This window comes from Brassica napus, chromosome A9 (genome assembly GCF_020379485.1).
Source record: "Brassica napus cultivar Da-Ae chromosome A9, Da-Ae, whole genome shotgun sequence".
Lineage (NCBI taxonomy): Eukaryota > Viridiplantae > Streptophyta > Magnoliopsida > Brassicales > Brassicaceae > Brassica > Brassica napus.
In genome coordinates this window covers 25294546-25320162 of record NC_063442.1, presented here as the reverse complement: position 1 = coordinate 25320162, position 25617 = coordinate 25294546, and the positions used below count along the sequence as shown (strand labels likewise).

Genomic DNA, 25617 nt, shown 5'->3' with positions numbered 1-25617 from the left:
TTTTGATAACTCAAATCTTGCTATATATATTTAAATATTAAATGCATGATATTAGGAAAGAAGATATCTCGTCAGTTGATTGCAACTGGTTTTTGAGAAATCAAACCCCACTATAAAGATTTAAATAATAGATATAAGGAAAGAATAATGAATTTTAACGTTAAAACCCCCAAACAAAGTTTGTTTTGGGTAAAAATCCCCAAACTAAGTATTTAACGAAAAACCTCATAAACTAAATTTATTTAATGAATTAAACCCTGATAGGTCATAATTACTATTACTACCAGTAAATCTTTAGTTTAGGTGTTTCTACACTAAGTAAACATAGTTGAAGAATTTTACCATTAAAATGAAAAAAAATCAAAATATTGTAATAGGAGGATAAATTTTCAAAATACATTTTATAAACTAATGTATAAGCTTCTATAAATGACTTAGAACCTCTTATAATAATTTAAAACGTCTGAATTTTATAAATGTATTTATAATCGTATAAATGATTTATAAAGCATGCATTGAATTATTAGACATTAATAGTTATTATGATACTTTATATACAAATATAATTCTTTCTATACGAATATAAAATCATTATATCAATTCAACTAAATACTTTTGTTAATTATTTTATGTAATTTATAAATATATAAAAAATTGATCGCATTATTACTCTTTCATAGTTTCAACAATTAGTTATCATAAATAATTATTTCTAATATTATGTAGATTATTTGGAAAGTGGTAATTGAATTATACTTTCTTTTTGGATATAATTATAATAAATAAAATTAAAAATCATCGGTCAATCAAATTATAACAATTTGAAGAGTTCATTTATGATCAACACGTAATAAAAAATCACTTATGTGACTTCTCAATCAATATATGATTTATATTTTTATAAATAATTTATAACATTATATAAATAATCTTAAAATTCTGATAAATTTATTCCGTAAACAACGATAAATAATTTAAAAATCATATTAATAAACATGTTTAGATTTTGTAATATTTAAAATAGTTATTATATAATTATATTCGAATACAATTCATGTAGAGTATAAAACTATTATAATTATCTTATATAAAAATTCGTTCATTATATTTTATAGTTTATAAATATTAAAAGTAATAAATATAACATTATTAATACTTCTATAATTTCGAGATTTAGTTGTCATAAATTGTTATTTGTAATATTCTTTAGATTATATGGCAAGTGATGTTAAATATTTTTAGACTTACCTTAAATTTTTAGATCTAATTTAAATAAAGTAAAAATTAAAATCAATCGACCAATCAAATTATAACATTTTTTTTGAAACTTTACCTATGAGCGACACGTCACCAGACCTCACTAAAGTGACTTCTCTTTTAATATATATATATGGGGATTATTTGTTGATGTTTCTAATTTACTAACACTACGCACAATGGTCCGGTCCAATGTATTCATCATCCTCTTTTTATCTTTTTTCTTAATTCACATCTTCTTTTTCCACATAATCATTTAATTTTTAATTTAAAAAATTTATGTGTTCAAATTAAATGAACCAAGTCTCTATTTATAGAGCATAAAAATAATGAATCATGATGTAAACAATTTTTTTGAGAAAAAAATATTAATTACATAATATTTTATTTGGAACCATTCCATATCGTGTGGGTGCAGTGTTTTTGGGCATTATATACATGTAATGTGGTAATCTTTCACTCTTAAACAAGCTTTTGGGTGCGAGTTAGACTGATCACTAATATGGTACCAGAGCTCATAGTAAAAACCCATCATATGATTTTCCACATAAGCAGTTTCTACATATGTAGCTTGTACAAGTGGTCCATATTGTTGTGGTATTTCCGAGATGCTGCTTAGGCTGTTTCCAATTGGACTGTTTCCCATCCACATCTCGAGAGGGACTATTAACATTCCACATCGTGTTGGTATAGTGTATTTGGCAATATATATATGTGATGTGGCAATCCTCTAGTCTTGAGTTACCTTTTGGGAGTAAGTTAGACCATCACTAGAGTGAAAATGTATTATTAAACTCAACAACCAATTACAATATAAGAATTATCTTTATGTTTAAAAGAAATAGACCCTTCACTTTCTTTTCTAGTGTGAAACATAAATTAAATTTGATTTGTCCATACTTTGTATATAGATCACACATTTATGTTTTCGATTAGTTAAATCTATTCAACTAAAATTAATCCACATACTCATTTTTCTTTTTTCAACACTACTATTATAAGCATTTAACAATTGAATAAATGTTTTAACTAGTCCATTGCACATGGTCTAACAAACAAATTATCTTTGGAGTATATAAATCAAAACAAAACTTTGTGGGTATATAATGTTTATACTCTTTCTATGTAAACTTCACATCTAAACTATTAAAACATTAACACAGTAACCATGAATTTTTCTTATTATTTACCATCAGATCCATTGAGCTTATACACTGTCATTTATAACATTATTAATAAATAATTACAATCTGACATACTTTTCTATTCTCCATTTACTATCTAAAACACTTTGCACATGTGATGTACTCTTTGCAATGTCAATTACCAAATGACCTTGTAAAACACTTTGCACATGTGATGTACTCTATATTTTCCTCTCTTTATAGAGAAAGAAATAGCATTCCTCTATTTTTTACTCTATAATTGGAGATTGCTATTATAGAGAAATACATTGGAGTATATCTCACCTCTATTATAGAGTTCCTCTATTTTAGAGGTGAAAATAGCAAAATACATTGGAGATGGTCTTACACCTCTCTCTATCTCCTATATATCTTCCCCTGCACTCCTCTCTCCCATCTCTCATCTTCTCTTCTCTTAGATTTTTTATTGAACTCGTTACACCTCTCTCTCTCATATTTTTTCATCAAGCAGAACAAATGCATATTAAACTCGTTAAACTAATTTACCGAATTATCATATTTGATTGAATGCAATGCTTCATCCAAACTCTAATGCTGCTTCCCCATCGCCACCATGACTCCAAGAACCACAACAAATCCGAAAGTCGACGATATTAGCACATTTCGAAACACTCTGCTCCTCTCGCTTAGTACCAATACTTCACGCTTAAGTGCCTCACATTCTTCGCGACTCACCTTCAACTCTTCCAATGCAGGACTCTCCAATTGTCTTTCTCTTTCATGAGTCAGTGCTCTCATAGACTCCTTCATCTGCTTAATCTCCTCCTTCTGCCCACGCATTATATCTCTCGCCTCCAACAATGCTAGATATTGCCAACCATGTGGTCTCTCAACATCATACCACTGGAAAAAGTTGCAAGATTCATACCCGTGATCAACCTTTCGTCCTTCACAACCGTAGAATCTTCGTCCTGGGTTGTCATCTGTCCAAGCTTGTACAACCCGTGTTAGCTTCTTGCACTTACACAAAATCCCCTTCTCATTTTGTGTACCATCGTTGAAGAGCTTGCACTGTGAGCCATCTATACAACAAAAGAATGCTCTCACACCCGACCATAACTCAAAAATCTCAGATCAATTAAACAAAACCGTACCTGTTCTTGTCTCCTTCGAATTTCCTTTATTTCTCTCCTTCGTTATCTCTTTCGTTATGCTTTTTAAGACAAAGAACCCTAATTCTAATTATCTCCTCCAAATCGATTTGGGATTTTTATTATCACCTCAAGACGACGTCGATTTCCTGTATCAAAAACGACAGCGTTTTAGTTAAAACGGAGGGTTTAAATTTCGAAAACGGAGTCAACTGTGCTGTTAACGGGGTGAACTATTCCGTTATAGAAATTGACGTCGCGAAAAAAGTACCAAGATGGAGGTTTAATATGCTAGTTTTGCCAACTTGAGTGTTTAAAGTGCTTGTGGAATACTCTCAGAGTTTAAAGTGTAAGTGGTTGCCACTTTGAAGGTTTTTTATGTGATTTTCCCTATGTCTTTATGAAAATATTACAGAATTTAATATAAATATATATATAAAGAACATATCATTTTACATATATATATAAAAAATCATCTTAAATTTAATACTATATTAAAACAAATTACAAATAAAACCAAAAAAATCATATTTAAAAGAATTTTGTGGTTTATGAATGAACAAGTGAAATTATGTGTAGTATTTGTAGGTTTGAATAATTAATGTCAAACCCATGTCAGTTTTTTTATAATACCCAAAACATGGCCAAATTATATTAGTTTCAATTTACTTTGAGTTTAAAGCAAAAAACAAAAATCAAAAACAAAAAACCCATGAAAGTTCGATTTAAAACCCTATGACAAATATTCAAGTAATTCAGACGTGTTGAAAATTTTTATTTTTAAAATTTTTAAAAGAGTACTCGTTCAGGTTTTTGTAAATTTTGGTCTAGTTTCAGTTTCATATTTTCTGTTATGTTCTAGTTAGATAATTTAGTATATTTATATATTTTATAGCATACTAAAATAATATGTAAAATAATTTTTACAGAAAATTATGTTAAATTATGAATATTTCAAGTAAATATATATAGGTGTTTTAAAAAATATTATAGAACATTTTAGTTTATGAATAAAGAAATGAAATTGTGTGTATATTATTTGTAGGAAAAAGAAAAAAATCACCCGTTGGGCCTTTGTTTTTGACATCCTTCTTTTTTGTTGTGTTTGCATGACAATTTTTGTAAATGTAAAGTGTTATTCAAACATATAGAACTAGTGTCTATTTATTCTGCATATTAAAGATGAATGGACAAAAAGTGCAGACTAAACTGCTATCTATTTCTTCTATGTTTCTTCTGTATTTTTACTGCATCACATTCTTACCCTTGATGGTGAAAGCAGTTCATGCGGTGCAAATCAAACAGATTATGCAGATCATACTCCGAATGTTACACATATAAAACAAAACACAAATCAAAAATAAAATGCAGATCAAGCAGATCAAATGCAGATCAAAATAGTTTAGCTAGTTTATTGAATTAGCTTATTTAATCAAATGTTAAACAAAAAATTATTAAGTTAAATATTAAAAAATACAAATTATTATATATAAAAAATAATAATTATTATTTTAATAAGTAACAAGAAATTTTAAACATTAAAATAAAATTACAACATACAATGAAATTGAAAAAATCAACATGTAACATTTTTATTTGCAATCATTTATCTAACGTTTGCCATAAGATTTCCTAGTCTCATGCACTACAAGAGAACATTATGTTCTCCGACTACAACTTCCAAAAACATGGATTTTCAGAACAAACTTTTCACGGCATCTCCTCAGAAATTTCGAATCAAACTATTTTTTCACCATGTTATCGGAAGTTTGATCGGATCAAAAGTAAAAATTTCTGACAAAACAGATTTACTTGTCATCTTTTCAGAAATCTCATCGGAGTATTTTCGGAACTTATCGACGACTTCATCTTCACCATTCATCATATTTCTTGCCTCTTTTTCATTTGCTTAGCATCAAAAGCTGGTCGCACACAATTGGTGAGGATACGTTCATATGGAATACATCTCTCGTTGCATCTCTTTTTCATTATCGTATGCATTACATGCATGTTTTTAACATGAGCAAAAACCAATGTATAAAATTTGAAGTAATGCATCAACCGATGTTTGTTGGGACACAAAACTATAAAGAATGAAAAAAAAACAATATAAAACAAATCCAACCAAAATAATAAGATTAAAACAAATATTTGATCTTTTGTATTTTACTCTTAAAAATAGTTACAAATCCAATCAAATCCAGTTTCAAATTAAATCCATACACAAATCTTTATTATTAAATAACACATGATTCTAAAATTTATTTTAAAATTATAAAACTAATAACTATAGATTTGAATGTGAATTTTAAAATAATAAAACCAATAACACTACATTTAGTTTGGATTTATAAATCTATTAAAATGCAGAAACCAATAACACCCACTGACAAATTGAGATAATAAGTAAAATGGGTTGTCACTAAATAAATATCTTCAAACCGTTTTGGGTTTGGGCTTTACCCGAGAAGTCCAATTGATTGAGTAAAATCGCTACGACACGTGGATACCGTTTAATCGTGGGTTTATCACGATCACAAATGCACTCAATTACAGCCGATACAAGCTCCGATATTACAAAAGTCGAATTGTTTCTTTTTTTTTTCCTCTTAAAGGAAAAATTAGCAGGCAATGTCTGTCTGAGAATTCTGATAATTGAAGAGAAAACAGCCGGGTTCGTGAAAAATATTCGATCGTCTGGCGTAAATCTAACCTTGTTCGGTATGATTTTCTGCTCTAAATTCTTCTAATTTTTGTTTGACTTTAGCTTCTTTTTTGTCATAAACTTGAGATTCGTTTCGAAACACTGTCATGATCGAAATTGATTGTATTAGAGTAGGGTACAGTAATATCCGATTAGTTTTCTCTAGAATTTATTGGCTAGAATCGAGCATGGTAAGTGTTTGGTAATGCTTTTGTAGAAATCAAGTTTCTTTGAGTTTTCTGGAGATTAAAATTTATTTACTTTTGTTAGTTAGTGATTAGGGAAGTAACACAATCAGATCCTTGCCTAGGAGCGGTTTTGAAGAGCAGAGAAGGTGCTGGTGGAATGAATTGATAAAAAACTTTCCAATTGAGTTTTATGTTGAATTTGATAGGTGAAATAAAAAAAGATTGATGATAAGTTTGATACCTCTTGCCACTGAAAGAAACCACAAAACGATACTTTCGTGGAGCTCTTTTGTTGTGTTTCTTTTTGTTAAAACGAAAATTGACTCCATGAATAGGAAAAATTTAAAAAAAGAGCTTATGTTGTCATTAGAAACTGAGAACGTTCTCACTCTTTCTCTCTCTGACTATTTTTCCCTTTAAATTTTCTCTTAGCATTCAGCTTTTCTTGTGGAAGGATAGAAAAGGTTGAGAAGATACTTGTGAATGGCAGACATACCTAGACACCTGCGTGCTTGTTTGGATATGGGGAAAATAGCTTTCTTAGCTATCCTTGTTTCTGGAGGAATCGTCTTGCAAATTCTGGTATCTCATTAACTTAGTTACAACTTTACTTCAAATCATATTCGTGTTTAAACCCCCTTTTTTTCCTTATTTTGGTTCCAGGCTTGTGCTCTGTATAATAACTGGTGGCCAATGCTAAGTGGTGAGTTGTTTCCTTTTCCCTCCAAATATTATTTTTCGGTGAATATAACTTGCAACTGTTAGTTAGACTGATAACTGCATTGTATATCGTGGTGATGGATCGAACTTTGCTTTGCAGTGATAATGTATGTGCTTCTCCCAATGCCTTTGCTCTTCTTCGCTGGATCGGACAGTACATCTCTCTTCAATGAATCAGACAATAGGTACCTAGTTTTTATAAACATAGACGGTTTGTTACAGTGTTCATCTCAAGTAAATTCCTTTTGTTACATGCAAACCTGAGCACCAAACTCGAACCCGAGGCTTTGTTAATTGCATTTGAGAACATATAGAGATATTCAAACCTAGCTTAACTTACATATTATATTTTGTTATTCAGCTGGATCAATGCAGCCAAGTTCATGACTGGTGCATCAGCAGTTGGAAGCATCGCCATACCTTCGATTCTAAAACATGCTGGACTCATCGGTTGGGGAGCATTAGCCTTTGATCTCTCTTCCTACGTTGTCTTCATTGTTGCTATTCTGAGTTACATTTGCATAGGAGATGACAGTGACAACTACTACAGCTACATATAAAAGTGACATACAAAGTCATCATCATTATTTTCTCAAGCTCTCTGCTCTTTTACCACCTTACCGACGGTTCAAAAGGAGAATCTCTTGTTGAGAGGGATCACTCAGTTGTATGATTGAATGAAGAGTAAATTAGCTCAATATCCAAAAAGAAGTGAGATACCATAGAGTTGTGGGAAAATGGTGATGATGGGGGGAAAAAAATTGGGGGGAAATAGGGTATAGAGTGCAAATAGGGTATATGTTGAGTGTAGGGAATACAAATTCTCTTGAATGAATGACTGAATGGCTGTTGTAAGTTGAAAACTTTATATGTTTTTTTTTTGACGTCATATGTTTTTGTGTTGGTTTTGGTGTATAGAATGAAAATATTTCATTTTTTTCCTTATTTATACATACATTATTCAAAAGGGTGTTAAAAAAAATACATTATTTAAAATTTGTCTCAATGGAATATACAGAAGCTTAGTTTAGGACCATTTTGTCTAAAACAAGATATAAAAGCGAAACTGTTTGAATGCGAGCTCTCTGTGTCAAGAAAGTTTACTCCTTTCTCTCGGAACTATCTTTAGCTTCTTCAATTCACTGTCGTCGATACCTTGGCAATGCGATATCGAATCACGGAAACCATCATCGAGGTTTCTCTAATGAAGAAGCTCTCATCCTTCGGCGCTTGTCCGAAGGAGGTCTCGTACATGCACGCCACCTGCTCGACAAAATTTCTCAGAGAGGAAGCATCAGCCGTGTCAGGTACTGGACTTCGCTTCTCACCAAGTTCGCGAAGGCTGGATACTTGCACGAAGCAAGGGTTCTGTTCGAAGTCATGCCGGAGAGGAACATCGTCACTTGCAACGCGATGCTGACGAGTTATGTCAAACGCAGGAAGCTCAACGAGGCTTGGACTCTGTTCCGGGAGATGCCCAAGGACGTTGTTTCGTGGACTGTGATGCTCACTGCGCTTTGTGATGAAGGAAGGATCGATGATGCAGTCGAGTTGTTCGATGAAATGCCTGAGAGAAACGTGGTTTCTTGGAACACATTGGTCTCTGGTCTGATCAAGAATGGGGATGTGGAGAAGGCGAAACAGGTGTTCGATGCTATGCCTAGCAGAGATATTGTGTCGTGGAACGCTATGATTAAAGGGTATATCGAGAACGATGGATGGGAAGAAGCGAAGCTCTTGTTTGAGAGTATGGGTGATAGAAATGTGGTTACTTGGACGAGCATGGTGTCTGGTTATTGCCGATACGGAGATGTTCATGAAGCTTACAGATTGTTCTGTGAGATGCCTGAGAGGAATGTCGTTTCTTGGACTGCTATGATCGGTGGGCTTGTTTGGAATGAGTTCTATAGAGAAGCATTGCTGCTTTTTCTTGATATGAAGAAGGATCTTGATGCGGTACCACCGAACGATGAGACTCTTATCTCTCTTGCTTATGCGTGTGGTGGTCTTGGTGTTGGATTTCACCGTCTTGGTCAGCAACTGCACGCACAAGTTATATCAAACGGTTGGGAAAGTGAGGATCAAGATGGAAGGTTGGCGAAAAGTCTTGTTCATATGTACGCATCATCTTGTTTGATCGGTTCAGCTCAATCTCTGCTCAATGAAAGCTTTGATTTACAGTCTTGTAACATTGTGATCAATGGTTATTTAAGAATAGGGGATTTGGAGCGAGCTCAGACTCTGTTCGAGCAAGTCGAGCGCTTACATGACAAAGTATCTTGGACATCGATGATCAACGGGTATCTGGATGCTGGCGATGTATCGAGAGCCTTTGATCTTTTTCATGAACTTCACGATAAGGACGGGGTTACATGGACGGTTATGGTCTCAGGTCTTGTCCGAAACGAGCTTTTTGCAGAAGCTGCGTCTCTGTTGTCGGATATGATGAGACATGCTCTGAAACCGTTGAACTCGACTTACTCTGTTCTTCTTAGTTCCGCGGGTGCCACTTCGAATCTTGATCAAGGGAAGCATTTACACTGCGTGATCGCAAAGACAACGGCTTGCTACGATCCTGATCTCATTCTTCAGAACTCTCTTGTCTCGATGTACGCAAAATGTGGAGCCATAGACGATGCTTATGAGATATTCTCAAAGATGGTCCGGAAAGATACAGTTTCATGGAACTCCATGATCATGGGGCTATCGCATCATGGCTTAGCGGATAAAGCTTTAAGCCTTTTCAAAGAGATGGTTGATTCAGAGATGAAGCCGAACTCTGTAACGTTGCTCGCAGTTCTCTCAGCTTGTAGCCACTCTGGACTCATCACAAGAGGTTTAGAATTATTCAAAGCTATGAAGGAAACCTATTCGATCCAGCCGGGGATCGAGCATTACATTTCGATGATAGACCTATTAGGCAGAGCCGGGAAACTCAGAGAAGCAGAGGAGTTCATCTCAACTCTGCCTTTCACTCCAGACCATACTGTCTACGGCGCATTGCTAGGGTTATGCGGGCTCAACTGGAGAGACAGAGATGCGGAAGGCGTAGCGAAACGGGCTGCGATGAGGTTGCTGGAGCTGGACCCGGTTAATGCGCCGGGACACGTGGCCCTGTGCAACGTGTATGCTGGTTTAGGGAAGCATGAGATGGAGAAGGAGATGAGGAAAGAGATGGGTTATAAAGGTGTGAAAAAGACGCCAGGATGTAGTTGGATTATGGTTAATGGAAAATCAAATGTGTTTCTCTCTGGTGATAAATCTGCTCAGATGAGTTTGCCAATCTTTTGTAGTAATGGAATGCTTGAAGACGAACAAGAGAAAGTGTTGACTCTCTGCCATTGCTGAGATGTGAATCACATATGTTTCTCTACTTGTAGTATTTAACTAACTATTTGCTTATAGCAGTTTTCTCATTGAAGAGTTGAGTTTTAATGGAATATAATGGTTTCTTACCTTTTAGGAGAAGGAGAAATATTACAGAGACTGGCTCTTTATCAAGGTGAAACTCTTACAGGTACATTGAAACCATGTTGCTTCTCATCTATTGATAATTGATTTAGTTTTTTATTTATCAATCAGTTTGCATGTTACATCACCGTAAAACCAAACCAAACCAAGCCAAAAAAAAAATTTGAAAAACCGAACACACATTTTGTTAGACTTTGGAATCCTTGGGTCGCTCCTCGTAGTCGTCACTGTCGGTGTCACTTACATCATCATCACTCAACATGTCTTGCATCTCATCTTTCGCTTCTAGTTTTATACATTTGTACCACCTTGCACATGCAATGTACACCACCAGGTCAATGCTGGTCAAGGCAGCCAGGAGGAAATAGAATCTGTCCAAGTGACCTTTGTTGAGGTTCCTTGGAATCCAACCAGGCATGTGATCCACTGTAGAGATCTTCACCACCATCGTCACCAGCAAGCTACTCACAAAGTTCCCCATCGACATTGACATCATACATAGAGCACTCCCAAAGCTCTTCAGTCCATCAGGTGTCTGCGCGTTGAAGAACTCAAGCTGACCCACGTACATGAACACTTCTGATGCTCCAATGAGCGAGTATTGTGGAACCTGTAATGAGGACAAAGATTGTTAAGACTCAGAGCTTCCTATTGATTTTAGGACAGAACTGGGTTGTGTTCCTGTACCTGCCAGAAGATGCTTAATGAGCTTGAGCCATCACAGTGAGTGCAACTCTTGTCTGCATACTTAAGCCTAAAGCATTCCACAACTCCAGCTGCAACCATAGCTAAGATAGCAATCACAAGTCCAATGCCCATCCTGTGAAGCTCTGTGATTCCCTTTGTTCCATCCTTCTTCTTGAATCTGGTGGCCAGTGGCTCTAGAACTCTGCGGTATATGAATATGAACAAAGCGACGCTGAGGATGTCGAAGCTGGACATACTTGCGGGAGGGATTTTGAAATCAGAGACAGTGGTCTTCATCGCTGCGCCTTGCTCCACAAAGAGAGATGCCATCTGGGTGAAGACGACCGAGTAGATTATAGTGCAGAGCCAAATCGGCATCAGTCTGAGTATACATTTCACTTCCTCAACTTGTGTCACAGGACAAAGCCTCCATGGGTTCACTCCCCCTTGTTTCTTGTCATCAAGATCTCTTGCTGTGATGTAAGCTGCTCTGTCCAAGAACCTACAAGTTGGAACATAAACATGTTAAGAACAACACTTCATGTCATTCAAGTACTACAACTTTTAGCGACTTACTTGAACTCATCAGTATGCATTATCCTCCTTCCTGTGTTGTTTACTGAATCATTTTTCTCTTGTCTGTCTTCGTCGTACATCTCCTCTCTCCCTCTTGACGGCGCCTCCACCGATGATTTCTTCGTTGCAGCGACCAAAACTTGGCAAAACCTCGAAAGAGGGTTCCCCGTTGGCTTGAAATGTCGGTATCTCGGTGTTCCAACAAGGAAAAGAATCAAAGCCAAGACGGCAGAGCCAGTGGAGGCCCAGAACCCGAGTGCCCACATCCCCTCATCCTCAAAATATCCCAAGATGGTGTTGGAGAAGAGCGAACCTAGGTTCAAAGCGAGGTAGAAGTAGCTGAAGAAGGCTATCTTTGAGTACCCTTCTTTAGGATGCTCCTCATCGAACTGATCAGCTCCAAACGTTGCTATGTTCGGTTGGTAACCGCCGTTCCCCAAAGCGATCAAGTAGATAGAAAGGTAGAACATTGTGATCTCCATTGTTGAATGTGTACTGCAAGGCGTGACTTCGTTCCCGCAACCTCTTGGTTTGATCAAGAATATGTATGACGATAGCGATAGCGATGAAAGTCCCTGTTTTTTTCATATTCAAAAAGGGTTAATAATCAGGCTTTTACTCTTTTATTATCAAGATATTTGCGTTCGTTATTTGAAAATTAACTTACGATGACAAAAATGACTTGGAAGATGGCACACGTCTTGTAACGACCCCAGTATGAATCGCTGAGAAACGCTCCGACCAATGAGAAGATGTAAACAGTTCCTGTCCATTTGCTAACGTTGTTCGCTGCGTCTGCGTTGTTCTGCTGCAACACCCGCGTTAGGAACAGCACCAAGTTCACTCCAACTCCAAAGAATGCCAGTGTGGCCAACCCCTGGTTCACTGTTAAACCGGTTCAATTAACAAAATTGATTTAGTAAGTTAACCAAAATTACTTGTTTGGAATAATGTTAACCCCACGCGCGTTATTGATATGAAAGGAACCGGAATTAATGAATGAATGGAAATGATTGTGAATAATTGAGAAACTATGTTACGTGTGTCGTCAAGATGATGTTAACATTTATTTGGTTGGATAGTATCTCATGACTACTCTACAATAATTGTACCTTCTAACGAAATTTATATTTTTATTTGATAATGAAATTATATGAATAATTAAGATTTAGCAAATCAGTTGAATTACACATGCTAATAACAAATCAGTACCCAATAATCTTATGATATATTTTTTAATTAAAACTATTAGGTGGAGTCCACTAACTTAATCAAACCAGAAAAACAAGACCAACTTTCACACATCTTAAAATGATTTTTTCTTTGTTTGTTTTTATAGAAATGTGCTTTGGATTTTCTTTTTGTACAGAGAAATCTTGAGTTGGTGCCCAAAACTATTTTTAAATATAAATTAATAATATCATCATAAGATCAAAATTGAAAAATGTTATGAGACAAAGGTTCTTTCTCCAAATAAAATGCGGAGAAAGGCACGTGGGAAAAGCTGGCGAGATGGGTAATTACGTGTAAGGCAACGTAATTCCACTAACACATGCTTTCCTTGCACTTATATTAATGTGTATATATATATATATATATTTTTTTTTCATATATTATTAGTTTCATTTCTGTGATTGGTTATAAGTATTAAACCATCTTTTAAGAACTCCAGTTATCTATCGCCATATATAGAATCACTTACAACTCTGTAAGTTTTCAATTTCAGTTATTCTGAATAAACAACTTCCATAATATTTACTGTTTTACATCAATTTTCTTTTTCAGAAATGATTCCACGTTTAAAAAATTTAAGCTAGATAGGTATATAAGTAATAAATAAAGATATATATGCATATGTCATGTGATAGGGTTTTAACCACAGCATGCAGGCTACGTTCGAACAAATGGATATGTATTGGCACGTTCACGTAAAATTCGAAGTTAATTTTAATGATTTTTGTTGTTGGTTCTACCGTCACTTTCCTAGTTACTGATAACTTATTGCCTCAGATATAAGTATGCATATCAATCAATCTACAAACTTTAGATATACATCATATCGTAATCTATTACACAAACACATATATGTAAACATGTTTCTGTATACAAATTATGTATTAAGACATAATAGTAAGATGAGTCTAAAAAAAGACGAAGACATGATGAAAATATTTATGGACCCTAATAAATATACCTAGGTGAGGACCATTCCTTTGTATGTGGTATCTTTAAGAAAAGGACGTGAAGAACAGAAAAATTTAGAATCAAATGTTTTAGTTTCGATTTGAGAAGAGAGACATACCAAGAATGATGATGCCAGCAACCCATTGGCCCGAGTTGGAACGAATAGAGGGACGACCATAGTAATCCACAGTTCCATCTCTCGTTTCTTCTCCTTCTCCTTTCTTCTTCATCATCTGCATTTTCATTTATATACACACACACACATCAAGATTTCTATATATTTTTCAACTCTTTGCTAGTGTTTACTATCTACCACCTTTTGTCCTCTTGATATGGAGAAGATTTTCGATCAATAGTTATTGTATTTCCACTAAATTAAAAACGTTTTTGTTTTAATTTCATTTTGAATTTATGATTTGACGTGATTATTATAGAAGCACAATTCTGCATTGCCACGTATTCTTGTTTCGTATACACACAATTTTCAAGATTCTTTGAATTTATTCTAGACTTTAAGTTGCAGCACAAAAAAAGAGAACTGTTACACAAGAATATTAGCTATAACAAAGGCAATATTGTTAAACTTAATTAAATGGATTAAAACAAAAACTGAAGAAAAGCATGAGGGAGTTGAGCTGAGTGTACTTTGAAATAAAGATGTGATTTTCAATTGCACTAAGCATGCCCTTTTGATCATGCTCTTCTTGAGCTACCAAAGATCTTTTAAAAGTTATACTGTATTAATAAGTTCTAAGTAGTTTTGAAGAAAAAAAATCCTTTTGTAGTCACATATGTAAATCAAGAAACAACAACCTTAATCGCATTAAAAGAATCTTGTAAGGAAGAAAAGTAAACGCCCATTAATATAAGCAAAAGAGCTAACTAAAGAGATAAGCTTAAAAGAGTTACTTACGTCTTTGTTATAAATCTCTAGGCAAGACATTTTTGATGATATTTATGCGACTTATGTAAGAGAATAATAACGAAATATATTTTAGTTCTGGTGTGTGGTTTAAGTGATATGAGAGAATTATAGGAAATGACGAGAGAAGGATGAAGACGAAGAAAGCAAGTTCGAGCTTGGATGTTTTAGAGAAGAATGAGATTGAGAATAAATAGAAGTTTGGAAGATGATTTGAACGGTCCTGATTTACGTGGGACAGTCACATGCCCAATACATATTTTAAATTTATATTGCCCTATAAATTAATGAGTGTAAATTAATATACTCATAAGTCATAAACACGATGAAAAGGCTAAAAAGCATAGTTTCATTATTTGAAAAAAATATTTGCATTTTCTCCCCGATTGTTTTATTTTGTGGCTGAAAGGATCATCTTGTGCTTTTGAAGCTTTAAACCGAGTTTGAGATAGAGGTCAGAGCCCAGGCTAAATAAAAATATTATAACATAAACCTTAAAAGTCTTTTTCAACTAGACAGTTAAACTTTTTTTTAATAGAGATAAATATAATATTTTGTCAATAATGTATTTAGTTAATAATTTAGAACGGACAACACCATAAGATTTGCTATTAGTAAAAAAACTGAGGCACGGCATTAGATTAAAGAAGTACGTATGGTTTGGAAATTTTGAAGGTTTAGTTAAAGGTACGAACTTTTTTTTTGACAAAGAGCATTTAAAGGTATGATTTTTATGAAGTTATATCATATTGTATATATGTTGAGTTTTCCTTTGTGGTAATATCTAATTAAAGATAATTAGCATGGTGTCTATATATAATAGAAAAAAACCCCGTTAATTCGAAATAGATAACTGAAATAAAAAAACATTATAGCATAGTAGACTGTTTTTTTTTCGCAACTTAGCATAGTAGACTGTTTATAATAAGTTTGTATAATAATTAAGTACGTCATAGTATGTTATATCTAAATGTATTGTGATATATATATAATCATAATATTAATTTGCAACACCTCCATCCCTAAGAATCTGTAAAGAGTTTTCAGATAAATAATAATAATAGTTTAGAATAAGTTAGATAGATAATTAAAACTGATGAAGAAGAAATAATTACACTACTTATTAAGAGACAATAGTATTTCATGAGTTTATAAATAAATGAAAACCACTCTTCATTTTCCTTCTTTTTTGTTAATTATAAAATGCTCATATTAGATACCTCTAATGGAGGTACAGAGATTTAAGTATCTAACATTATGTTCAGTGATTTTCTGGAATCTTCATGCATTTCTACCGACAAATAATTTATTCTACATAACCTAATTAAACACAATCATGCCTACAATTCTATATTTTCTCTTTGTTTGATCCATGTCTCTAGTGAACTTTGTTTTGTTAATGTTTACTTTAAATCTATGACATGGACATTACATACCTTTTTCTTTCTAAGATTTCAATTTTCCGGCTTTAATTATCCATTTTCACTCGTGTGGACCAAAAACGAAAGATCAAAATCATTATAATCAACGTCGAATTGAACACTGACAAACGAACATCGACTTGAATAAGATGGCACTGGTACATCTGCATTTATACGTGTAAATTTTGCAGCCACGTTATTTTAATTTATATAATTATTATCGTTTTGGTTCTTAAAATCACTAGTTGACACATACTTTTCATTTACTTTCACCAAATTATTTTAGCCACATCGTGTAATCAATATAACTAATCGATGTGTAGTAGTAATAATCAAGCAGCCATATGGTGCAACCTAGTTGACCTACTTATTGATACATATTTACTAATTAACCGGTGTTTAGATTAATTAATCAGTAGATGATTTGCTAGCAGCCAAAATTTTAGAATTGGAGGTTCTTTTTGGCTATAGATCAGTTTATTGAGAAGTCCTTTAGTTAGTATATCGCTTTTGAAACAAATTGCACGGATCTTTTGAAAATGACAAAATCACGTACAAGCTAGTTGGCGTTTGCCTCCTGGTGAAAGAGTGATTTTGACTGTTTATTTTTACGTTCATTATTGATCTTCTGCAAGCTCCGCTGTAGGGCCGACTCGTTGGCCGGCAGTGCAAAGTCTAGCGATCATCTGTTCGCTCTTAGGTTCTACACTATAAAATTGGCTCGAATGTTCGTACATTAGAAAGGTAGAAAAGAAAAGGGCGGTTTAGGTTGGGGACCAATGATCGAAAAGATCCAAGATTTGGTTCTTTGAGGTTCAAGTTTTCTTTTTCTTTTGGACTCATTTTGATTAGCCTCCCCTGTTTCCATATACCTATTGATAGGCCTGGGCGTTCGGGTCGGGTTCGCACCAGTTTCTTTCGGATCCGGATCTTCTGAGTCCTAAATATTTAGACCCAATAGATATTTAGAAATTTTTGGTTCGGATTCGGGTAGGTTCTTCTCGGGTCCGAGTCGGTTCGGGTCTATAATTAAAATACCCATAAAGTACCTGTAATTTTTCGGGTCTATATCGGGTCCGGGTCAGATCCGGGTTGGATTCGGTTATTTAGGATGTGAAAAGGACATGTCATACCCAATTTCATTAAATTTAGTTGATATTTGTCATATATATCTAAAATTTTACAAAATAATTTAAATGAAACTATTAATAACTAAATTAAAATAATTTTAAACTCTAAATTTTACATTTTAAAACTTCATATTACTTAAAAAATGTTAGAAAATAATAATAAATATTGTTAACAAAAGATATTTTAACTAAATCATAAAATAATATATATAAAATAGAACACAAAACATCATAATTTTATATATACATGTTTTTAAGTCGGGTACAAATCGGTTATTATCGGGTCGGGTCTATTCGGGTCGGTTCTTTTCGTGTTTGGGTCTATTCGGGTCGGTTCCGGTTCTTTCGGGTAAAAAAATTTAGACCCAAAAAATACTCGTAACTTTTTGGTCTGGTTCCGAGTCGGGTATTTTTGGATCGGTTCCGGTTCGGGTTTTTGGGTCCAGGTTAAAATGTCCAGGTCTAACTATTGATGTCCTCCATTGCACTAAATCTTCATATTTTTTTAATAATTAATTATCATTAAAAATTTAACCTAAAATGAGAATCAGAAACAGTCACAGAAGTTTAGTTACTCGGAGAAACATTAATGGCTACGTTACAAAGATTTGGCTGAAGTTACGGAGAAGAAGAAGAAGCAGATGTTGGAAAGAAGACTAGGGAAACCAAAAATTTCCAACTTGAAGAACACATGCAGCCAACAAATCAGATTTTACCGCGACTTCTTGGAAACAGGCTTGTCTGAGATCAGCCCATAGATCTGTCCACAGTTAATCTTTGGAAGAGTCTCACGGCCACAAACACCGGATTCCAAAAGAAGATCCGACTTTCAAAATGTTACCGCCGCAAACTACATTAGAACCTCTACAAATTAATACTCTATAAATTTTTTTTCCATGAAATTTTTAATTTATTGATCATAGTGAAAATGATTTACAACCTATTTTTGAGCCTACTATAGAAATTTACAAGGCTGTGAGAGTATAAAAAGATGTTTTATTCTCCTATGAAGTGGCTGTAACTTCAAACCCTGCATCAGTCCCACATACTTGTGGCCTGCCGTATACCGAAGAGACGTTATCCTATTGCGCACTGCTTTGTCTACAATGCGCATGACTTGACTCGCCGTATGGAAGCCAGTTTGATGCCTTCGCCCATTCCGTTCTTTCCAGATGTGGTAAATGGAAGTCTGAAACGCCATTCTGAGTAGAATCTTGTCAAGAATCTGCAGGTTGTTTGCAGTCATAAATTGCAGAGTGATCAACCAGTCAGGATCTGTCATGTTGCCACTCAGTCTGTTTACCAAACTATCCAAGACAGTGAATGAATACGGGCAAGCAAAGAAGATATGGTCGCGAGTCTCGTCAGGCTCTCAACAGAGAACACAAGCCTGTTGAATACCCCACACTCTCATACGATCCCCCGTTGACAATCGGTTCCGAACAGTCAGCCAAACAATGAAGGAAAATACTCTATAAATTAATAATCTCTATAAATTAATAATTTTTCTAGTCCTAATTTGGGTCGGTTCAAAATTAGAGAATTTTATGTATAGATATGGTCCCACTAAAATTATGATTTAATAATTTATATGTATACATATTTTATATAAGTAAGAACATATTATTATATTGTTTGTTCTATATTCACAATAGAATTATCTTTATATTGACTTAACACTTAATATATTTTTGATGAGATTTAGTAATATTATATCTTAAACCATATTTGAATTTTATGCAATATATTATATACACCAAATAATTAATATAAATGTCAAATTTCAAAAATGAATAATTAATATCTATACACTAAAATCAAACATATATTTTTTTATTGTAGAATAATATATCTTAAAATAAGGAAATTTTAGTAAATTAATATTTTTATCAATTAATAAAATTTCAAAGTCCCAACATTATTAATTTATAGAGGTTTTACTGTACTTTGAAGTCTTGTTGTCACATAACGCCCACAGAAACCGCACACATCTCAAGACTCAATCCGGTCAAGAGAAAATTCGTCCTGGAGAGATTACATATCCAGGAGAACCGTTATCTTTCGTGACATGATTCCCTCACAACAACCAGTACAAACCACCACAAGCCCAAATGACTATAACTTTCAGAATCTCAAACCGCCTCTCCATCGACTTCTAACAGAGAGCACCAGCAGTCGATTTCGATGAGCCACTAGGACCACACAGCTCTTCTAGAGGTCCTGAATGGACCTACCCGAATCTCGGAGAAGAGAGATATGCTTCTAAAAAACAGTCGGACCTTGTCTATTCCATCAGAGATGAGCCGAGACGAGAGAAGGAGGGGAGACTTTGACATGGCCCAACAATAGACACCAGAGACCGGAGAAACCTACATCCGTAAAGAGAAAGTGAAAAAGTCTATAAAGAAAACAAAAAACTTGGAGATCCACACTAAGCCTTTGTATCAATACTATTAAAACATGAACATGCTCCATTGATATTAGTTGAGTCCATTTTTTAAAAAATAACTGATTTTTATATAATTGCTTCTAGTTATATTAAAACACTAACTATGTTGTAATTTATAACTTCCTCTAGCAGAAGCAGTTATCAGGGAGTTAAATATTTTAATCAGTTAAGATAAATATTTTACAAAAATATGATTAAAAAATACAAATATGATATCAAAATCACAAAAGTTAAATTAAATTTCTAACAAAATATATAAAACAAAAAATGTACCCGCCCGCAGGTCAGAATCTAGTAATCTCTTATATCTTAGATGGTATGATCTCTTAATTCTCTTCCATGATTTTATATATTTTTAAATGTTAGATGTGATTATTTTCATTAGAGAAAATGGTAGAAAAATGTTATGTGAATATTCAAATCGAAGAAAATTATCTTACCTTACATTAGCTAGTATTCCTAAAAAAATGGTTGATGTTCATCTATAGTATTCGAACAAATATTATGGAGTATTTTATAAACGAAGATACAACTAAACAAAAATAATTGCTGACTGTAAACTTAGAAAGATCGCTACAACGGTGTCTATGAAAATGTAACAAACTAACAGAAACTAATTTCCATTTTCGCTGATATAGTGATATATGGTGAATTGGTGATGACAACGATTATGCCAAAACACATGCATACGTTAGTAACATATACACAATTTTTACATGTCCATGTTCTTGGTTATATGCAATAGTTAGACAAAGACCTTTGATTTCAAGATAAAAAAAAGTTTTAGTTTTAAAAAGAAAAGAAATGGAAAATGTCACGTCACTGTGAAAGTTCATCTTACCTATCATAGAAAAATAAAACGGAGTTCTTCAAAAGCAATCATTTTCTCCATTACAATTATGGAATCAAATGAACATTGTTTAGGAAGACAAAGTTATACATGCCCATTTTCCCCCAAATTTAGCTTCTACTACCAATATTTGTTAGTTTGAAATACAAAGTTGAAAATATTTGCAAAACTCGACAGGAACATAACAATAACTACTAATATATATTATAATGTAAAAAGCAGTTGAAATTATTTAGAATTTTATTTTCTGCCATCATTATTAAGACTATTTTCGTATTTAATCTATTATTGAACGCTATTTTCAACATTTCTACACTAAAGCGACTGAAATTATATAGTAGGGTAATATACATAATTATAATTATTTTCGTTTGACTTTGGAATAGTTCTAGTCTAGATATCCAATAATAGAATGATAGCTTAAACGGAAATATATATATATATATATATATATATATATATATATATAATTAATAAATTTGAAAAATTAGTTACTGCTAATGGAGTAATTTTGGCTAAAATGTAGATTTATTCTGAGATATTTAGAACACAGTTTTAAACTTAACTAGATCTTTGACCCGCGTAACTGTGCGGATATTTTTTCAATTTATATACATAGATATTTATTTTAGATCATTGGTGGCATATATTTTTAACGGTAATCATATATATAAATATTTATATAATTATTTCAAATACAATAATTTCACAATTTATATGGTATAACTAATTAATTGTTTAAAATTGTCACATGCATTTGTCGCTTCTTATTATATATTTATCTTATTGTGTTTGCATTTAGTTACTGAAAAATTAATATATGCATGAAACAACATATCTTAAAAATTTTGTGTTTAATTTATACTAAATTCTAACTCACTGTCCTTCAAAGCTCGATTTTCGTTTAGCAATATTTTTTACGTCTATTCATTTTAGATGATATATTATTGTACATGCAAAATTTTAAGATATGTAATTTTTTTTTATACATTTATTATATAGTTTGTGAATATTAAGCCGTTATGCATCATATTATATTTTTAACATAAATATTTATATTTATGAAAATAAATTTAAAAATTTATCAATTTAATATAATTTATCATATTAGTTCAATATAATAGTTTATTTTAACATGATTTATTATTATCATAAAATATATATAAATATAATATAATTTTTATTTTTCATTTTATAAACGATAACTGGATATATATCAATGCATAATAATAATTCTATTTAAAATTAAACTATATCATTATTAAAGTAGTTACAAAGATTTTAAATTATTAGCTTTAGTGAATATATGGAACTTACCAACATAATTTTTTTGTTTTATTTCTAAATTTGAAATTTATATATTGAAGTTAAATTAAATTGGACCTACATAATAGAGAAAGATTTTGAGATATTGTTAAGAACAACAAAAAATATTTTTAAAAGAGAAACTATAATATATTTACAAACTAATTTTGTTGTAAATATTTTTATTTGAAACAGAAAGGATATTTTTTTTCTAACAAAATCTTTTAAAGATCTTTATAAAATGTATTTTGAAAATTAATCAATTTAAATTGTTATCATCATTAGAATTTAATTAAAATATTTATATTATTTAATTTTCGTTCATCAATCAATAATAAATTTAATTTCAAATTCTAATTATATTTTATGATAGTTAAAATTTAAGTTAATTAAATTTGAAAAATAAAACTTATCCTGATTCTGAAAAAGTTTTCTTAGAATTTTCTCAAATAACATTTATTTGTATTTTAAGTAAAAGATAAAGATATTAAAATATATGATTATTAATTTATGTAAAATTTAATAAATTTTCTAGAAGAGGGTCCAACTAAAAAAAATCACACATAAACAAAATTATGACTTCTGTTTTAATATATAAGACTAGATCTCGACCCGCGCGGGTTTTTGTTTTCATTTATTTTTATATAAACATTTTGTTTTCAATTCTAAATTGGTATATATTATAATATATATGTGTATATCAATTTATAAAACACAATAAGTTTACGGTATATTTTTTCATTGAATAGATTGTTTCAAACTTTCCATGTATTTGTATCTTCTTCTATATATATATTTTCGGATTATTATTTCATTATTAAAATTGTAACTATATATATATATAAATTAGTAAAATATTGTTTTACTGTCATATTCAAAAATATTGTAACATTTCAAAAAATTTAAAAAGTTTTTTAAAAATTAAAATTTTCGCTTCATAGATTTATATTATCGAGTAAATAATTAAACATTTAGTTTTTATTTAATTTTTAAAATAAACTATATGGTTTAAAAAAAATCATTGGTTTAAGATAGTAAAGATTAATCATTGTTAGATAATATGATTTTTGTTATTTAAAAAAATCTTTACAATTTTAAAAGTTAACATCAACAAATATTTAAATAATTAACATATGAAAATATAATATTACAACATTTAATTATATCTATTTAATTTATACTATCTATTGTTTAAATCTAATTATTAATAGCCCAATAAAAAATTTTGGTAGGCCCAAAATTTAAATAATAAGATTAAAGATTAAATGTAACATGATTTTCTAAAAATAGGTCTATTTTAAAAAGAATCACACATGAATCAATGTTGTGACTTCTGTTTTAATATATAAGATGGTATCAAAAGAACTATCGAAGCTGATCTCTAACCTCGATCAATCTATATTATTAAAGTTAAAGTACACATTGAGATTGTTTGGCAATATGGATAGTAGTTAAAAAAATAGTACTGTTTGGAAACATCTATATTATTAAAGTTGAAGTACAAATTGAGATTGTTTGGCAATATGGATAGTAGTTAAAAAATAGTATTGTTTGGAAACATGGATAATAATAAGTTAGGAAAAAAACTAATAGGCTTATGCTACTAAAAATTGGAAGTCCATTACATTATATTAAGAAGTAATGGGTCTATGTTATTTGATATATCTATATTATTAAAGTTGAAGTACACATTGAGATTGTTTGGCAATATGGATAGTAGTTAAAAAAAATAGTACTATTTGGAAAAATGGATAATAGTAAGTTAGGAAAAAAAATAATAGGCTTATGCTACTAAAAATTGAAAGTCCATTACATTATATTAAAAAGTAATGGGTCTATGTTATTTGATATATAATATATTCAAATCAAAATAATAATTTAAAATTGATTTATATCAAAAATTCATTCAAATATATATATATATATATATATATATATACATATATATATTTAAAATTTGATTTTTACTAACATATTTTCTAATAACTATTATAAAAATGTTTTCAATATATATAAGAAAAATATAATACAAAGCCCAATTTCAAACACCAACTTAAATTATGGTTTTTATATTTTACACTAAATCTTAAAATATAATATATGTGATTATTTATATGATTGTACGTATAAAATATTATTAATTATAAGAAAACTTATTTGATGGTACGTATAAAATACGATTAATTATATGATAACACATATTTTGTAACCTATGATGACACATATAGGATATATATATATATATATATATATATATATATATAGTGATTAGGGGGTGGGCGTTCAGATTCATTTCGGGTCTTTTTGGGATTTCGTGTTCAGTTCAGATCTTTGAAGATTTGGTTCGGATTTGGATAACCCATTTAAATAGGTTTGGTTTAAATATTTGGATAGAGAATTAATAATTATTTAAGTATTTTTGGAGTTTTGAGTATATCTTAACTATTTAAGATATGTATGTTTGATTATTTGTATATATTTTCAAGCATTTAAGTGAATTTAAAAGTTTACATCATATATATAAGTATTTAAGCGAACTTAGAAGTTTACATCATATTTTCAAGCATTTAAGCGAACTTAAAATTGTACATCATATATTTAAGTATTTACGTTTGATTATTTGTATATATTTACATCATATATATTCTGGATGTTTATATATATATATATTAAATATAAAAATAATTAATATATATAAGTATATAAATCTATTTTGGATACCCAAAATACTTTGGTTCGGATCGGATTAGATTTCAATTCTTCAAATACCAAAATTTTGAATAATTTAGATATTTAATCAATTCCGGTTCAAATTTAGTACTACTTATTCGGATTGTGATCGGTTCAGTTCTTCGAATTCGAGTTTTTTGACCAACCCTAAATAGTGACATAAAAATCAAATAGCATCATAGTTTTTTTTTTAAATACAATATCAGCAATGCAGTTCATCCAACGATAAACCAATTCAATTATTTATAGAGTTATGACACAATCAAATGCCCGTGCGGGTCAAAATCTAGTTTATTTTAAAAATGTTCCTAGTAATTTATAGGTAAAATGTAGACTCACGGTTCAAGGGAAGTTTTAATTAAACTACAAATTTTTTGGGCTTAAATTTTTCTTATACTACAATTGTTAGAAAGCTTTTGGAAGTAAGTTAGAACTGATTTCTAGCTTCGACCTAATTTTATAAATAAACACAATTAATAGATAAACATTCTTACAATTACATACATGAATACTTCATCAAACCACCAAAGTTCGCTACTATCAAATTAAATACCATAAATCATCCAAAATCAGATAAGATATTATGTACGTTTTGAAAAATAATGACCATCTTCATCCATAAAAGAGTTTTAGACCGTTAATTCACTTTTATTAAATGGGTCTTCATTTTCTTGTGTAACTGAGGGATTATGTACCAAAAATCCAAATTAATCTATGGGACTTGTGA

The 25617-nt window shown here is 31.4% G+C and overlaps 4 protein-coding genes across 6 annotated transcripts; 2 read left to right on the top strand and 2 right to left on the bottom strand.

Moving 5' to 3' along the window:
• Positions 1-2990: 2990 nt before the first annotated feature.
• LOC125578151 lies at positions 2991-5435 on the bottom strand. Its single transcript, XM_048740467.1, has 2 exons — positions 5366-5435; positions 2991-3484 (listed from the first exon to the last, which is right to left on the bottom strand). The coding sequence occupies exons 1-2, from the start codon at positions 5433-5435 to the stop codon at positions 2991-2993; spliced, it is 564 nt and encodes a 187-aa protein (XP_048596424.1).
• Positions 5436-6115: 680 nt separating this feature from the next.
• LOC106367131 (vacuolar protein sorting-associated protein 55 homolog) lies at positions 6116-7761 on the top strand. Of its 3 annotated transcripts, none has more exons than XM_013806840.3 (5): positions 6116-6274; positions 6878-7027; positions 7109-7148; positions 7266-7350; positions 7527-7761. In XM_013806840.3, the coding sequence occupies exons 2-5, from the start codon at positions 6929-6931 to the stop codon at positions 7723-7725; spliced, it is 423 nt and encodes a 140-aa protein (XP_013662294.2). In that variant the 5' UTR covers positions 6116-6274; positions 6878-6928; the 3' UTR covers positions 7726-7761. The 3 variants fall into 3 exon arrangements, with proteins under 3 accessions (XP_013662294.2, XP_013662296.2, XP_013662295.2); XM_013806842.3 differs by having other exon boundaries at positions 6140-6274; positions 6905-7027; XM_013806841.3 differs by having other exon boundaries at positions 6140-6274; positions 6885-7027.
• A 236-nt stretch (positions 7762-7997) lies between these two features.
• On the top strand, positions 7998-10770 carry LOC106367129 (pentatricopeptide repeat-containing protein At1g32415, mitochondrial). The gene is made up of 2 exons (XM_013806838.3): positions 7998-10516; positions 10629-10770. Exon 1 carries the CDS (start codon positions 8240-8242, stop codon positions 10511-10513), a length of 2274 nt encoding a protein of 757 aa, XP_013662292.2. The 5' UTR covers positions 7998-8239; the 3' UTR covers positions 10514-10516; positions 10629-10770.
• On the bottom strand, positions 10711-15181 carry LOC106367130 (protein NRT1/ PTR FAMILY 7.3). Its single transcript, XM_013806839.3, has 6 exons — positions 14997-15181; positions 14202-14316; positions 12567-12784; positions 11900-12474; positions 11324-11825; positions 10711-11246 (listed from the first exon to the last, which is right to left on the bottom strand). Exons 1-6 carry the CDS (start codon positions 15024-15026, stop codon positions 10824-10826), a joined length of 1863 nt encoding a protein of 620 aa, XP_013662293.1. The 5' UTR covers positions 15027-15181; the 3' UTR covers positions 10711-10823.
• Between the last annotated feature and the right edge of the window lie 10436 nt (positions 15182-25617).

What these genes read in the sequence shown, in the direction of transcription:
- LOC106367130 (XM_013806839.3), bottom strand. Translation starts at nt 15,026, where the DNA reads ATGTCTTGCCTAGAGATTTATAACAAAGAC. An exon ending in TAGAGATTTATAACAAAGAC is followed by an intron (nt 14,317 to 14,996) that starts GTAAGTAACTCT and finishes ATGAAAATGCAG; the next exon opens with ATGATGAAGAAGAAAGGAGA. An exon ending in ATGCATACTGATGAGTTCAA is followed by an intron (nt 11,826 to 11,899) that starts GTAAGTCGCTAA and finishes TCCAACTTGTAG; the next exon opens with GTTCTTGGACAGAGCAGCTT.
- LOC106367129 (XM_013806838.3), top strand. Translation starts at nt 8,240, where the DNA reads ATGCGAGCTCTCTGTGTCAAGAAAGTTTACTCCTTTCTCTCGGAACTA.
- LOC125578151 (XM_048740467.1), bottom strand. Translation starts at nt 5,435, where the DNA reads ATGAATGGTGAAGATGAAGTCGTCGATAAGTTCCGAAAATACTCCGAT. An exon ending in GATTTCTGAAAAGATGACAA is followed by an intron (nt 3,485 to 5,365) that starts GTAAATCTGTTT and finishes TTTGTTGTATAG; the next exon opens with ATGGCTCACAGTGCAAGCTC.
- LOC106367131 (XM_013806840.3), top strand. Translation starts at nt 6,929, where the DNA reads ATGGCAGACATACCTAGACACCTGCGTGCTTGTTTGGATATGGGGAAA. An exon ending in GAATCGTCTTGCAAATTCTG is followed by an intron (nt 7,028 to 7,108) that starts GTATCTCATTAA and finishes TTTTGGTTCCAG; the next exon opens with GCTTGTGCTCTGTATAATAA. An exon ending in CTGGTGGCCAATGCTAAGTG is followed by an intron (nt 7,149 to 7,265) that starts GTGAGTTGTTTC and finishes TTTGCTTTGCAG; the next exon opens with TGATAATGTATGTGCTTCTC.